The sequence below is a fragment of the Astatotilapia calliptera genome, chromosome 2 (genome assembly GCF_900246225.1).
Source record: "Astatotilapia calliptera chromosome 2, fAstCal1.2, whole genome shotgun sequence".
NCBI classification, from domain to species: domain Eukaryota; kingdom Metazoa; phylum Chordata; class Actinopteri; order Cichliformes; family Cichlidae; genus Astatotilapia; species Astatotilapia calliptera.
The window spans coordinates 4,486,294-4,502,888 of NC_039303.1; the positions used below are offsets into that span (position 1 = coordinate 4,486,294).

Here is a 16,595-nt window from a genome sequence, read left to right on the forward strand (position 1 = left end):
GGTGCCATTAAAAAAAAGTAAAATCTGGCTGATTTGCCTTTTTGTTCTTAAAGATTCACTTCTGCACTGAAAGGCATTCACTGGCTGTGCTGCTGCATCCATTTTCTGTCACACAGATGCAGGCGGGGATTCCAATTTAGTCCAGCACAATACCTTCCAGCACCATGGGACTGTCTTTAAGTGAATGTCCTTCTCTAAATAGTCAAAGCTCTTTGGCTGTGCGAGCTGCAGCCAGCGTTTCATCTGTCAGCGTGTCTGTCTGGAGGGATGACAGACAGACAAGTATTGCGTGCAGATGGAGGGTGTGAAGGCGCAGTGTCTCTCTGCTCTCTGACTCACCCGAAGAGGAAGATGATGACAGAAAACACTGCTGAAAGGATGGGGCATTGCTAAAGAGTGGAAATGGCTACAGGGCAGGATGTGAGAACAAAGTCAGTTCAGCTCCATCGCTTAGTTTATGAGAGTCCAGTGTAGTTCTGAAAGAGCTTGCTGCTTACACTTTTTAGTATCTGCAAGCAACATTTTTAAAATTCTGTTGAGCACTAGTCACAGATGCGCATTAACATCGCCCAGCCTTTAAGCCAGCTTTCTTGTTCCTCACAAGCAAAAGGTTGAAACAATGAGAGGTGAAGCTTTTGCACTCGCAGCCAAATCTCAAAAATATGTGAAATATATGATTTGGTGCATTCAGAGAAGTCTCAAACCTTAACTTTAGTGGTGAGAATGATGACCTGCAGATTCAGGGGTTCATCTTCTGTGGGTCCAAACCCAAATCATTTCCATATTACATGCAGCCATATAAGCCATTTTTAATGTTATAAAGTAAATCAGTTTACTTTTAGTTTAGTTAATAGTAATTCCATACAGAGAGCTGACTTCGTTTGATTAATTAATTAATTTAAGTTCAGGTCATGAATTTATCTACAAATTACTTATCAAACAAAAAACATTTAAATATATTCTCTTGGAGAGAGTTACAAGTGAATGGACATTAAAATAAAAGAGAAAGAAAATATTTTGAACTCCTCGTCTTGACCCAGAACTGATTAGATGATGTGTACACACTGTTTTCTAACTTCTTGGATTCATTAAAGAGTGAGCGGGGTGTTCGGTATGATAGGATGGAAACAGGCGAGAAGGGTTAAGAAAAAAAAAACAGTGCAGGGAATGAAAATACCTCACAGGAATTTGCTGTTGTTAATATTTGCAATAATCAGCAGTTACCCATGTCTGTATGACCTCAACCAGGGAAGTCCAAATCCTGGATCCCTGACAGATCCATGATAGCTGTGAAAAATGCATGTACATATTGTGAGATAAGAGAATTAACAACATTTAAAGAGTATGTTTCTTATCTGGGAGATTAACATTTTCCTGCTTTTGTCTGTGTGGGCTTCTCTTTTTTTTTAGTTTTTGTAGTTTGATTGACTTGAAGAGCTGGGGAGAAGAACCTGGGAGGACAGACAAGGGAGAAAAGATAAAGCGAAATGAGGAGGAGAAGGATGACACAGAGCGGAGTTGCTGATAGATGTGCTGAGCTCACTGGTGTTCTCTGATGAGAGGAGATGAGATCAGTGAAGAGTGTGGAAGTGTGAGAGGAAAGAAATGCGCAACAGGAAGGAAGATGAAAATGTCACGGAGGCCAGATACAACCTGTCCCATCTATCACACATATCCCATCTGCCCTCGCTCTGGTTTGTCACTTCGTGAGCATTTCACTGCTCGTTCACAAAAGATTTTTAAGACTTAAGACTATCTTTAAAAAATATTCAGTGCAAGTTTTTCGATGGTTGGCCTACTTTACCCTATTTATGTGTGTGTATGTGCAGAGTAGCCCTACAGGTTGTATTTGTGCCTCTGTTCACCACAGCGGTGGATTCTAAGTCAGTAATGAAGATGCGATTGAAGTGCAGACTTTCAGCAGACCTTTCAACTCAAGGGTTAAAAAGTATTGCATTGACTGTTTTCAGTAAGTGAAAAAGTGCTCTATTGAGTCGGGATCACTTGACTGCCTTGGAAATGGACAAAGATCGCATTTTTTTGCCTTGAGAATTTTTACTTTCTTTTTATGAACTGCACATTCCCTCTCAGATGTGCTCTGGTAAAGTCTAATCTGGGCTTCTTGTCCTTGAGTGTAACCAGTGGATCTTGCGGTAACCCTCTGTTTTTACATTCGTGAAGCCATCTCTAGATTTTTAGATGTCGTGAAGGTGTTTTTCTTAACCTTTGAAATCATTTTGCAATCATCCACTTTAATTCTCTTGGTGTTATTAAGCTACACTGCATTAGTTCTTGTTAAGAATTTACCAGATTGTATATTTGGCCACTCCAGAAGTTTTTCTCTCCCACTGATATGATCGTTTAGATTTTTCGGCCTAATGGTGGCCTGACCTCATATTGAGATTTCCAGTGAACAGCTACAAATATGCAATTTCAACACTTGGAAATAACAAAGTAACAGGCCTCACCTTGCAATGAACGTCAGTCATCTGTTCAATTACTTTTGAAAACAGAGGATTATATGTAAAACTGACTGCAATTGCTACACTTAAAGCACTTGGATTAATGATGAAAATCCCCACTTCAGTAACATCTTGACTGTCTCGGCTATCTGAAGACTCAAAATTGTTTTTGCTCAAAAACTTATGGACCTTGCTCTATGTGGCTTCACACAGGGATATTTTTCCATTTCAGAGGTCACGAACGAGTTCAGTCTTAATGCTTTTTACATACATGACTCACAAGCTGTAAATCCTATTATGATGTGTTTAATATTATGAAGAAAGTATTTGAACATGGTAGGCCTTTTGCTTTCTCTAGTAGAGCTAAACTGGTGAAGATTTTATTAGAAGTGCTTTACATAAAAAGAAAAAATGAGAGAAAAAGTTCAATTTAAATGTTTTTCTTGATTCTTCAGGTAACATTACTCACTGAATGGAGGAAGGAAGGGAATAGTAACACAACCATGTAAATAGCTTGTGTTTATTCTGGTTTTTCCAAGTCCAGTTTTCTAATGGACCTCATGATCACTATGAGCACACTTTAATATCTGAGTAAGTAAGCCACAGTCATGGCTGAAGCCAATGTCTACATCTTGACATAAACCTCTGCATGTTTGAACCTTCTTACCTTGTGGTTTAGTTGGATCCTTTGTATTCTGGTGGAGGTTTCTGGTATGTGGTTGGATGGTTAAAAGGGTGTTAACCCAGGGAGGAGATTCCTGGGTATTTGAGTCAACAACAGCTGTGGTTGGTGATGAAGAGAAGCTGTCCAAAGAGCTTTTTACCGTCAGCTGCCTTTTTAGTGTGAAAGGAGTGCTCAGGTGAATGGAGTCAGTGACCATGAAGGGCTATCGCTGTCTCTCACATACTTACACACACACACCTGGGGGGAAAAACACATAGACAAAATCTCCTCATAAAAACCTGAAAAAAATACCTACACATCTGCACACTCACCTGGACGAGAGTAATGGTAAAGTTCATATGCAACATGTGTACACAGCGTCTTATAGGAGTTTGCACACACATGCACAAACACAAAAGCACAGATATATGCAGTCATTGCACACACACACAGATGGAAACAACGCAGACACCTGGCTAGCATTGAAGCGCTGTTCTGTTTGCATACCTCTCCCTCCCTAATCATCCTCCACACAGCCACAAAGCCACCAATAAAACTAAGAAAACAAAAACACAATAAGAGGGCAACAGGCGGCTTCAATCCTTCTTCCACCCATCCCTCCCTTCCTCTATTCCTCCCTTTTCTCTGTCTCTCTGTACTGAATGTTTACCTTCCCCTGTGAAAAGAGAGGGATCTGGACAGGCAGGGTGAGAAAAGAAAGAAATCTGGCCGAGGGGAAGGGAGCCAAGGTCTTTAAAGTCTGCCACAGAGCCGTGACAAAAGCCTCCTAATCTCAGTGTTGTCTTTCGGCCCCTTTTTCTGCCTTCACATCCTGCCAAGTTTGTGTCTGCATGTGTGTTCATGGAGAGTAAAAAGGGAAGAAACTAACAGTTAGGGCACTAGCGTGCATGTGTGTGTATTTTTAAAAGAGCAGTCAAATGGCAAAGCAAGATAGTGTGTGCTGGTGTGAAAATTTGTGTGTCTGAGTCTGTGTTTGTGTGTACGACAGGAAAGGAATCTTTCCGTAGTTGTGCTGACATCACTTAAACATACATAGAGCAGTTGAAGGAGGCCCCTTTCCAAAGGCAACAGCCGACTTCACGTGTGGGATGCCTGCATGTATGTGTATGTTGAAGAATACATGAGTGGACTCGGTCACCAGTCCTCACCTGTTTCTCGCTCCCTCATAAGCCCCCCATTCAGCTCTCTTCCGCCAAAATGCCACAGGAGTTCCTGTGGGTGTGTGTTTGTATGTGCATGTGCAACAGTTCCTCAGTCTCATCCTCTTTAACCTCTACAAAAGAAGCAGTTGTGAATAGATGTAGGTGCATGTGAGTGTGTGCATACTTGAATTACTCATGTTTTGGGGGCATAAAACCATCTATACAGTCACACTGAAGGGGCTAATATCCCTTTATAACATATATCATTAGTGTAAGGCAGGTTGTGGTTTGGGTATGTCCTGAGGAAATGCACATAAGTCAGTTTAATGCCGTCTAAACTGATGGAAGCACGATTGCATTCGTGTGTGTTTGCATGGTTGTGTGAGTATTTGTGTGCAAGTGACCTCTTGAGCGTCCCTTCCTCATCCTGCAGATCCCTATCTGTGGCAGCTGTGGTCCACAGACCTTCACACTCAGCAAAGGAATGCATAGTGGAGCCATCAAGCTATATAAAAGGCAGCGGTGGACTATAGCCCCATCTAAAGGCAGATCAATTTAATGTCAAGTCCACTGTTTACTGAATGAAATTCAGCTCTGCAGGTTGTTGGAAGAAATCTTTGCGTTCAGCTTTGTTGATTATTCATCAACCTGCTCCACATGCTATGCAGTGAACTACAGTATAGAACAAATGACTCACACCGTTATTTTCTGACTTTTTCAACTTGATTTGTCAAGCTAGGCAATAGCATTGCTAAAATGGTGGCTGTGAATCAAAAAAGATGTCGTATACATGAAAACAGATTAGATTCGTTTTTCAAATCAAAAAAGTGAAGATGTAAAATGTATCTGCCTTAAACCCTCGATACCTTAGTACCTAAAGGCCTTAAAAAAAAGGGACATGGATTTGTGGCTTAGTACCCTAATTCTTTTCTCTAATGTTGACATTGCTGATACTTTCTCATTCCCTATAATAATATATAGACCTCAAATAGTAAGGACATAAAGTAAGGATATCAATTTTAAAAACATTGTCTATTGTGTCCATGTTTTATAGGTTTATGTATATTTTAAATTTATTTGTTTGGTTGGGTTTTTTTGCTCTCTCGCTATTCAAGTGATGGCAATTTGCAACAAGTGAGATATGTCACTTGTGCTGTCGTATATGAATTATGCATATTAAGGATGGTGCTCTGTAATTATCAGAAGTCTGAGGAAGAAGCTTTGGCTATCAAACAGTAAACCCATCAGGGTGGTCACTTGCAATTTACCTATTAAACATTATGTTACAATAAAAGCATATCTCATCTTTATCACATGACGAAACAGTGGAAGGAAGAACTCCCTTTTTAATTGGAAGAAACCTTCAGGGTGGTTCAGGGCAGAGGGAGGAGCAGCCATCTGTATGACTGTATGATTGGCTGGAGGATGCAGGGGGACAAATACAGCCATAGACAAAAGCTAATGATATGCAGCAAAAGCATGTAAACGCAAGGAAGTGAAGAAACGTTCAGTATATCATGGGGAGACCCCCAGCATCCTGAGCCTTTAGGGGTGGTTCAGGGTCACTTGATCCAACTATAAACTAAATACTTTAAACTATATGCTTTAAAAAGGGGGGAGAAAGGGGAGTTTATGTGTAACTAATAGGGAGGCTATCTGTCTCCTAAATGCAAACTGGTTGGTTCCACAGGGGAGCGGCCAGAAAGCTGAAGCCTCTCCAGCCTGACAGTGAAATGCTCTGTTGGTTTGATATCCTACTAAAAGGTCCAAGATATGATAAGGCATAATCATTCATGACTGTATGTGAGAAGGAGGAGTTTAAATTAAATTCTGTATTTAAGACAGAGCCAATAAAGAGAAATGAATAAGTAAGATATCTGATCTTCAGTTCTAGTTTTACTTCAGCAGTTTGGATTAGCTGAATGCCTTTTAGGGAGCTTTTAGAGCAGCTCCATAATAAGGAAATATAATAGTTGAGCCTAGAATGAGTTGCATGAACTAATTTTTCTGCATCACTCTGAGATATGATTTTTTTTTTTCCAATTTTAGACATATTGTGCAGATAAAGGAAAGCAGTACTATATATTTGTTTAATGTGTTCATTCAATGACATAGCTTGCTTGAAAATGACTCCAATATTCCTCATAGTGTTACTGGAGGCCAAGAGAAAGCTTTAGGGGCCGAGTACAATATGTTTTTTCTGAATCTAGAAGTAACAAGTTACAGATCATCCAGGCTTAACACCTTTGTAACATGCCTGTAGTATTGATTAACTTGTGTCATCTGACTTCACATAAATTTTGTAGAACTGAGTGTCATTTGCATAACAATTAAAATGTATGCAGGGTTTTCTACTAATACTGCATAAAGGAAGTATAAAAACATGAAACATATTGGTCCCAGCACCAAACCCTGTGGAACTCCGTGACTGGGCAAGAAAGTGCAGAAAAACCCACAAAAACCCACTTTGTTTACATTTCAAAAAGTTGATTCTGTTCACTTTTTGGGATTTTCTTACCTGGATGATTGAGTATGCATGAAAAAATTACAAGCTAACAAATAAATACAGTTTCAACCGGTGTAGCATATCGTCTTTAAAACCAAAAGTGTGTTCTCATCTCTGTAGTCAAATATTGCGATCAACAGTATGGAAAGCACTGCACTGAGGTGTAACATGACAAGCGCAGATGAAACCACCGCAGGGGTTGCACTGCTCTTAAACAGTAAACAGTATATGAGGTAAATCATTTATGATCTATAAAAGTAAATGCAAAATTTGAATGATAAAACTTTGTCAATACTTGTTCACTCAAACACTTTCATTACATTTCTTTGCTTTTCAAATTACATCTTCGACACTAAAAGTGATTCGACTTTATATAGAAGCAAGTTCTCTGCACCTCACTAAGACAAATAATTCAAATGTGAAATCATTTAGTTCATGTCTTGTCTTGCCTACAGGGGATTACACTTACCACACCAAAGTTATAAGACTGAAATACTGAGTGACAAAGTGTGGATCAGATCAAGTGAGAAGCTTTTTCCTTCTCTCTCACACACACACACACACACACACACACACACACACACACACACACACACACACACACACACACACACACACACACACACACACACACACACTCTATCCACACACACAAACAGGAGAGTGAAGATAGAGAGACTGAGAGAGGGAGGGGTGGACAAGCTGTGGGAACATGCTGCTGAATAATTACCACTGACATCAGAATAGTTTTCTTTAGCTCTCTGAAGTGGCACAGCTCATTTGTACAGCCTGGAGCCATGCAGAGGTGTGTGTGAGTGCAACAGAGAAAGTCAAAGAGAGACCAAGAGAGAGAGAAAAAGAAATTATAGAAAAATTGTAATAAACTTACACACATTAAACAGTATAACACTTATTGAAGTTTCTTGAGCTTAATAGCACAAGAGTTCACCTGGTTTTTGTGTGTGTTTATTTGTGTGCGCCCATAAGGTAGTGATTATTTTGATTTAGTCTTCTAGCTGTCAATGTGTGACACCACGACAGCTGAACATGCCCTGGGGAGCCATTTCCCTCTAAGTGGACCTTAAAAAACAGGAAACGTCTTCAAATCCCACTGAAGCGAAGAAGAGGATCAGGCCTACAATTCTCTTACTTTACAAACGAGCACACACCCAAATGCAAGTGCCTGAACATAGCGTGCACAGACCCAGAACACACACACACAGTCCCACCTGAGCCCTCCTGAATAGACACCATTCTCCACCCTGACAGCCGGGAACAATAGAGGTGAAAACACAGCTTTTCAAAGACAGAATTGACCTGTCTGAACACATCAAGCGTCCTCGCCACCCGCTTCACTGCGTAAGCTTTTCCGTGCTGAGATGACTTCAGGTGATATCGTGTTTCTACGCGGCTACACTTTTCTTCGCCTTCACTTGCATTTGCTTTGTAACAGATATGAGGTTTGTGTTTCCAATGTTAAATCCAGCGGGCAAAGAAAACGTCATGTCAGATTGTGCCTTTAGCTAAAAGCTTGTAAGACTTTGTGGGCTGAGGCCTTTCTCCACTGGATTACTCAAAGTAATTTGGCCTGAATATTCTGACCTTTGACTACAAACCAGTCAGTACCAGATTTCACCAGAACGCCAAAGTTTGGTGTGAGCTAAAACTCTGTCAAAAATAGAAAACATTGAAACCATTTCAATCAGCAACAAGCCGCAGTGTTATCTTATCATCTGTTTATTGAATTTGTAGATTGAACACAATTTACCAAACTTAAATTTTAGGTTTGTAATCAATGTACATAAGAACAAATCTTGGCTTTAAGCTAAATACATTTAATTGTGTCTGTGAATTCACAGGTGTGTGAGTGAAACCAACATATAAACCGGGTGGTGACTCATTTTAGCTAGGCGTACTTCATCTAGAGACCTCATGACAGTTTTCGTGTGTGTTTATTAAGGAGGTGGTAGACCAGTTAGGACATGGAGTGCCTGGAGGAGGACGGTGGTCTAAAGATTGGAGACTTCCATCCAGAACTCTGGCCGAATGACACGTCTGGGGTAAAAGGTCCTCCTTGAAAACGGCTGGGAGACGATAAGAGAGGCAAACTGTTAATCTACTGTAACAACAACGAGGCATAATTGGATACACTACATGTCATTAAATGTAACCTTCTCTTTTTTTTACGCTCTCATTGATGCAGTTTTCTTGTTGTGTTTTATGTGGGGCAGAATCAACACAAATTTCACAGTAGTGAGATTTCTACATGTTCTCTGCGTTTTGAGTTAAAGTTTCTTCTGGATGGCCCATGTTTGAGTTGGTTTCAGCTCTATACTCACCTGTTACCGCTCCCCTCGTTATCTGTTGTTTCTATATATATTGTCTCTGTCTCTGTTTATTCATTATCCCTCATAGCTGTGTGTAGCTCTCCACAGTACCTCGGCACTCTGAGTTTGACAGTGACGCTGTATCTCCTAGTAATCCTTAGAGTTGTTCATTCGCTGGCTTATCTGTTTGTTCCTGTGTATTTTTAGACTATGAGAATTAAATGCTCATTTTGAGTTTACTCCTGCCGTTTTGTGTGTTCTGAAATTGTGTCCACAAATAAATAGCTCACACAGTCATGACACCGCATGTTTTTCTTGAAAAAAATGAACTGTTCTACAAAATGAAAAGCACACAAATGATCAGCACCAGCAATAAACGTAGGAAAACCTGAGACGTTTTGAAGTGTTTTTTAAACTAGCAGAAGATTATCAGACTTTTCTTTCCCAAACGAATACACAAAAAACAAAACTAATCAGTGAAAAAAACATCAGAAAGGCTCACAGGATATAAAATCTACACAGAACAGTGGCCCCAGCCACACCGGAGATTCCAACCACTAGCCTGCTTGCTGTGAGATAACACCGCTAATCACTACATCACCATGCTGCCTATGATATTGTTTTGATGTATTTAATGAATTAAACTTGTTACCTCACTGTGGCTGAGCATGCGGCGTGACTGGCTGACATGTTTGGGTTGGACGATCTGTGAGGCATGGTGCCTGCACATCACACAAGATAAAACCATGGTTAATCCTTAACACAAGTCAGATAAAAATGGCTCACAATGATTAAAAAAATTCCTGGGTCATTATAGGCTTATGTGTCTCTTGTTCCACCTCACGAGCTTTCATTTGGAAAACCATCAGAGATGGCAAGATAAACAGGTGAGTCATCTTCCAGAGTAATTTGCATCAAACTTGCACAGATGTTGCTACCAACAAACCAGGCAAAACACCTAAAGCTTGTACACGCGCCTCTGCAGCAGTTAGGTCTATAATTAATGACACAGCTCATCCTTATCTTGCAGTAACCATCAATCAAATCTTCTGTAAAAAGTATTTTTAATAGCATAATCAATCCACTGATGGTTACAAAATGATCCTCTTGTATATTAGCGTATGTCCTGAACTAAACTGCTATGTAGGTATAGTAGATATCTACAATGTCTAAAGTGATAAAGGAAGAGCAACTAAAGGACTGTCACCTTATTTATCTCTATTGATTTATTTACTATAGGTGGTCAAATCATCAGTTTCTAAGTCTCAAAATAGCAATAAACACAAGTGTACAATGACAGCATTTCCAGCAAATGGAAATATCTGACACAGATGACACCTCTTCCATTAGTTAAAACCAAAACCAGTAGCTGCATAACAGGCAGTAGAAAGCACATACCAGTCCATCCATCTTGTGAAGCTCTGATAAATGAGCCAGAGTTAGGCTGAAAGACAGATTCACAGAGAAACAGCACAAATCACAATGTTTTATTTGCTTAATACTTTCCATCATAATATACCAAAGCCTTAAAGTCAATGTCAGGATGCTGTGTAATCTCGACAGAATCTCATTCATAACAATGATAGACAGCGAGCGAAGTAACTGGGACTTACTTTCCAGAACAGGCTCCTTTGATCCACCTCCATGTTTTCAGTGCTGCCAGACAGGAAGGCACACTTCATTAGTTCTGTTGGCTTCAGTGTTTTTAACAGTGCACCGATACCTGAATGCTTTCGATTTTTCTTTAATAGGACAACATTTAAAGTTACATTAGTATTTATTTTTTCAATAGTAAAACACTGACACATCCTTAGTGAACAGTGGACGTTGCAGAAATTTTGCAAAAATTCATGTACAAATGAATACAAGAAAACATGGTATAATGTAGTGAAATAAATCTGACCTTCTATGTTCTATACGCATTTTAAACAGTTTTAGATAATTTGTTAAATCCTTTTTTAATTCTACACTAAACTGTAGAAGAAAAACTGTAAATGAACTTCAAAAATTATATCATTCACATTTTATTTTTACCAAAATCATGACTCTTGTGTGTAGTTTACTGTACTTGTGAGAGAAAACACAGATTATTTGAGTTGGGGGATTTTCAAAATATAAATCATTCACTCTGTGATACTTTAAGCAAGATCAAAATAATTTGAGACCAAATTTATATTATAATGGCACCACTTCACCCGCGTTGCCACCCAGCAAAGCAGAAAGACATCTATCAGTGACTAAAGTGCCAGCGGCTGAATCGACCCTGCAGGAAATGACATTTATATCCGCTCTCCATCTTTTAAAGCCAGTGTCTCAGTGGATAAAATAACAATAATACTATTAAATTCTGACACTCAATCAGTCCTGTGTCAGTACTGTGTAGGAAACCCAGTACGTTTTCCTGATTAAACCCAAGCAAAGATCAGCTTATTCAGGTGTGTGGATAGCCGCAGGGCAGGGCAAAGCTCACGGCAACGAAAGCTAACATAAGACATCAGTAGTGAAGCCAGGATATAACATGTTTGTGCTGTGAACTACCTCCTACTTTCTCTCTCTCTCTGAAGCCTGAGGTATAGTAAGAGAATAATATAGGCCAAAGAAGAAAAATTAGCAGCATGAGATAGAATGAAGAGAGTATTAATCAAAAATGAGCAGAAGGAGAAGGTCAGCGCTATTAAGGAAAATTGTGAAATAGTAGACAGAGACTATACTCACACATTAGTAGCTGAAGAGTGTCGTGAGAGGGACACAGAGTTATATGGTATCTGTAAGACTTAGACGAAAAAGAAGGAGCAAAATTTAAAGTAACTTAAAACATGCTGTATGCTTAGTGACAGACATTATTTAGTTATTCATAAAATGAACCACTTAGATGGTTGTTTTACAGTCTAAAAGTAATAAGGTTACAAAAGTTTCTGGTCTTTGTGCATGGTTTTTTTTTGCAACAAGCACTCATAGATTTAAATAAATATAATCTTTTATTATAATTAATTATAATAACAGATGTTTTATCTGCTTCATTGACTGTAGCATTAACAAAGTGTATAAAATAAACAAACCATGTGTTGTATAATAACTAAAAAAGTCACTTTGTTAGGTACACCATGCTGTTAATGATTGGACCCTCTTTTGCCTTCAGAACTGTCTTAATTCTTCATAACACACATTCAACAGGGTGCTGGAAACATTCCTAAGAGATTTTGATTCATAATGAAATGACGACATCACACAGTTGTTGTAGATTTGTTATCTGCAGATCCGTGAAACTCTCTTATTCCATTACATTCAAGAGGCGCACTGCTGGATTGAGATCTGGTGATTGTGGAGCCAATTTACAGTAAACTCATGTTAAAGAAATCGGTTTGAGTTTTGTGCATGGCACATTATTGTGCTGGACATCAATAATATCAACAATCATCAGGCAGACTGTGGTGTTTAAACAATTGGCATTAAGCGGCCACCCTGAACTCACTCATACAACACAGTTCCACTCCCCAATCCAAAGACTTCCCTCTATACACAGACTACACAACTACCATCACCTCTGTGCAATACTTAATTTACGGGCTATAACCCACACTGTAAATATATAACACTATTTTTCCCCCAGTTTGTATATTTGCAGAGTTCTTACTTGTGGATACTGTTCATATGTACATACTGTAGTGCTACAGAACTGTGTACCTCACCCCCCTTTTCTTTTCCCACGTGTCTGCACTGAATAAAGACACTTTGTATCTCACTGTACATGTGTATAGTGACAATAAAAGGCATTGTATTCTGTTCAAATTATACCAAGAAATCCCCCCCGGACCATCACACCACCGCCAGCCTGAACTGTTGACACATGGAAGGGTAGATCCCTGCTTATTTATGAGAAATTTTGACCCCTACCACTAGTATTGTCCAGTTTTGGTGAGCCCATGGGAGCTGTAAACTCACCCTCCTATTCTTAACTGACAGGAGTGGAGTGTGGTGTTTAAGGTCAAATGTGTTATCCATTCAGAGATGTTCTTTTGCTGCCCTCCTATCAGCTCACAGCAGTCTTATCCTCTGACCTCAGCTATCAGCAATAGAGAACTCCCTCTCACTGGATATTTTCTTTACCCATCTGACACCAACAACCACGCCACGTTCAAAGTCATTTAAATCAATTTTCTTCCGCATTCTGATGCTCAATTTGAACATCAGGTTGTCCCGTCCACGTGTACATGACTAAATGCACTGAATTGCTGCTACATGACTAGCTGAGTAGATATTAATGTTAACAAGCAGTTGAACAGGTATATCTGTGAAGTGGACAGTGAGTGCACATATACAATTCTTGCATAGGACAGAATTAGTAATAAAAATTGTTAATGGTACACAGTATGTCTGCATAGTTTGTCAGGCGTCATCAAAAAACAGATCATTACAGTTGCCAATACAATAAGAGATAGTTTACCTGGTTTATGTCCATGTGGGGTTTGGGAACTATGGCTCATATGGTGCCCAGATGAAGCTTTGGTACTGAGTAACAGGAGTAATAAATAATGTTAATCACTTACACAAAGCGCACCTGCTGAAACCTACACTAAGATAGCAGATGATGGCGTTTCTGCATGAAATCAGAGTGGATTAAGACATAAGAGATGAATGGAGCTGTAGTACTTTTATAGATTATTCTACACAGACTAGAAGTCTGTATTTTTATTGCTGAATTCATTTCAACATGCCCATGGAAACACTAAAGCATTACTATAGTTGAACCATAGATGTGCCAGGAGTGACACCTAGTGAACGGTGCGGAAGAACAACCAGTTGGTTGTAAAAGTCTTTAATCACAGGTTTTTAACTGCCTCCACTAATCATTATTTACTACTTTTTAAATTTTATTTTACCTTAACATCATTATTATTGATGCAAAACCCTAAAAAATGGTATTCAAATCTACAGCACAGGGAATTTAGCCAGACATTTGTTAATCAAAATAAAACATAAAATAAGAATTAGGGGAGCAATAACTGGCTTTAGCAGGCAGAAACTGACAATTACACATTGGGTTAACTATCTATTCAGTGTTGTACCTCTGAAGCTTTAGTGCATTTTCCAGCTTAGCAATGTAGGCACTCTGTTCATTCAGCTTCCTGTTAATTGGAAAAATAAATAAGAAACCCTTCCATCTTTTCACAAACTGCAGCTTATTTCAAATCTAATTTAACTTACTTTGTCATCTGCTGCATTTCTTGCTTCATCCTCACTACTGCCTCCTCCAGCTTTTCATTCTGCAAGTGATTAATTGATGAGTTTGGTACACTAGGTGGCATAAGCATCTGTTTCAGTTACTGTTGTCTTCAGAGCTAGACAGCCAGTGTGGTAGATGAGTTAAATGTTGCAGACTGATTGAAAAATACAATTTTAAGGCAAAGAAATAATAAGAAAAATATCACCCTTTGCTCGTAGTGAGTGAAGAGCCTCTTTTGATGTTTTTCCTGGTACTTTATAACCTGGGAAAACGCAGAATAAGTGCTGTTTTTGCAAGTTCTGCATTACACTATTGCATTTAAATCTCCATCTTTTGGATATATTTAAATGCTATACAGCACAATTGTTTACAGGTCACTGGAGATATACAATCGGATTATAGGTGTTTATATGAAGCAAGAAAATGACTGAACTTGGCTGATTTCCGTTAAGTGCTTGGCTGCCACCACCTTGATGTTTGAGAAAAGGGCCTTCACACCAGGGCTGCTCTGAAACGAGCACATTTAACATAACTCTAATGACAGCAGAATATTCAACTTTTAACAGTCTGATTATTAATGTGGCTATCCCACCCCAACACCCACAGTTACCTGGGAATTTCATGAGAAAAGAGTGCTTACTTTGTCAGACAGTGGTGACAGTTGGCATTTAGCGTTGCAGATATAACAGCTGCCTGGTTGGCCTGAAAGAAAGATTATATTTAAACCAAAATTACAAAGTCAAGAATATAATGCTGGCTCGCAAGGATAGGAAGACATGGAAGGACTGAAAATTGACATCAAGGGTTTCTGTCTGTGAAACAAAATCAGTTAAATGGGTTTGTCTAACCACGGGAGACAGACAAAGTCAATAGTCTGATTAAGGTGAGACCAATCATGAACAACTCCAGGGCTAATGAATAGTGATTAAAGGACCTCCAGGAGTACCATCCATTGGTGAATGGTGTAATTTCACTCTCAATTTTTGAATGAAACATATAATCACAAAGAATCACTGGTTTTCTTTATAATATAACAATCTCTAACACTGATATTTAATCTATTTTAAACATAGACCCCTAGGGAGATCCTTTCCTTTAGAGACAACTTAGAAACATGCAACACTCAGTGCAAAAAATAAATAATCAGCTCTGCAATATCACTTAGAGCCCAACAGATGTCCCTGTCTAATCATACTTTCATTTGCTGGGGAGTAGGAAGGCTGTAGACTTGGTGCTTAAATATATGCAGGTATTCCAAACAGTGATTGTTTTGACTGTGTTTGCAACAAAACTGTTTATGTACCTCTCTGATAACCTCTCTGATAACAACCACTACAGATGACATGGCCACAGCTTGTGACCGCCAGTTTGCGGTCGGCACTTTGAGGAAGAAAGCAGGAATTGCAGCAAACCCAGGAAGCCATTTCAAAACCTGCAGGAAAACAAGATTAGGTGAGGAGTTAATGAGCTAATTTAGCTAACGTTCTTTGCTAAATTACGTTTATGAATTAGCAGATTTAGCTAAACGGTCTTCTAACTCTTATTTACACATGCGTATTAAAATTGTTGCTGCATATCTTCTATATATAGTTCGTTTTTACAGCCATATTTCATTAAGGTTTATTAGATAACTATATTTATTACTTTGAAAACCTTGTGACTGCTGGTGAAGCTAAAGGCTAATTTAGCTTATATTAGCTCTGTCCTACTCCCAGAGTCATTAATGGATAATATATGTCCTCACTGCTTATAATAAAGGTAACTTCACCTTTTCGCTGATGGTCAATTGTTGTTGAAGCTGTTTGTCCAACTTCTAACTAAAATTGCTGAAAACCTGTAAATACCTATTTAAGATTATGCCTGTTGGACATTTGAACACCAGGTAAGCTATGAGTGAAATGCATCATAATCACATGGTGATTCTTATGCTATTAGCTTATATTTTCTAAAATCATGGTACCTAATTATAACACATTCAACCTTTGTAAACATTGTGTATATTTTCCTAATTGCTGTCTATGATTTTCACCTTATTTAGGGCAAAATTGCAGTAATATAAACGATTATATTGAGTTAATGTCACACAAATCAAAGATTACAATGACCTAATGCCTCAAACAATACTTTATTCAACAAAAAACATTGCAAAAAACAAAAAAACAATTTTGCAAGCACCATTCCAAGTTTTTATGCAATTTTTTCACATTTTAATTTGCAAAGGATACAGTTGTGCTCAGAAGTTTACATGC

At 38.7% G+C, this 16,595-nt stretch overlaps 1 protein-coding gene across 2 annotated transcripts; it reads right to left on the reverse strand.

Annotated features, from left to right (window-relative positions):
- Nucleotides 1-8,536: 8,536 nt before the first annotated feature.
- Nucleotides 8,537-16,245, reverse strand: rnf212 (ring finger protein 212). 2 transcript variants are annotated; one of them, XM_026182164.1, is made up of 13 exons: nucleotides 16,115-16,245; nucleotides 15,650-15,778; nucleotides 14,987-15,048; nucleotides 14,780-14,854; nucleotides 14,552-14,608; nucleotides 14,328-14,386; nucleotides 14,189-14,248; nucleotides 13,567-13,631; nucleotides 11,838-11,895; nucleotides 10,736-10,778; nucleotides 10,521-10,566; nucleotides 9,775-9,844; nucleotides 8,537-8,879 (listed from the first exon to the last, which is right to left on the reverse strand). In XM_026182164.1, exons 2-13 carry the CDS (start codon nucleotides 15,768-15,770, stop codon nucleotides 8,771-8,773), a joined length of 825 nt encoding a protein of 274 aa, XP_026037949.1. In that variant the 5' UTR covers nucleotides 15,771-15,778; nucleotides 16,115-16,245; the 3' UTR covers nucleotides 8,537-8,770. The 2 variants fall into 2 exon arrangements, with proteins under 2 accessions (XP_026037949.1, XP_026037959.1); XM_026182174.1 differs by lacking the exon at nucleotides 16,115-16,245 and adding an exon at nucleotides 15,991-16,052.
- Nucleotides 16,246-16,595: the final 350 nt, after the last annotated feature.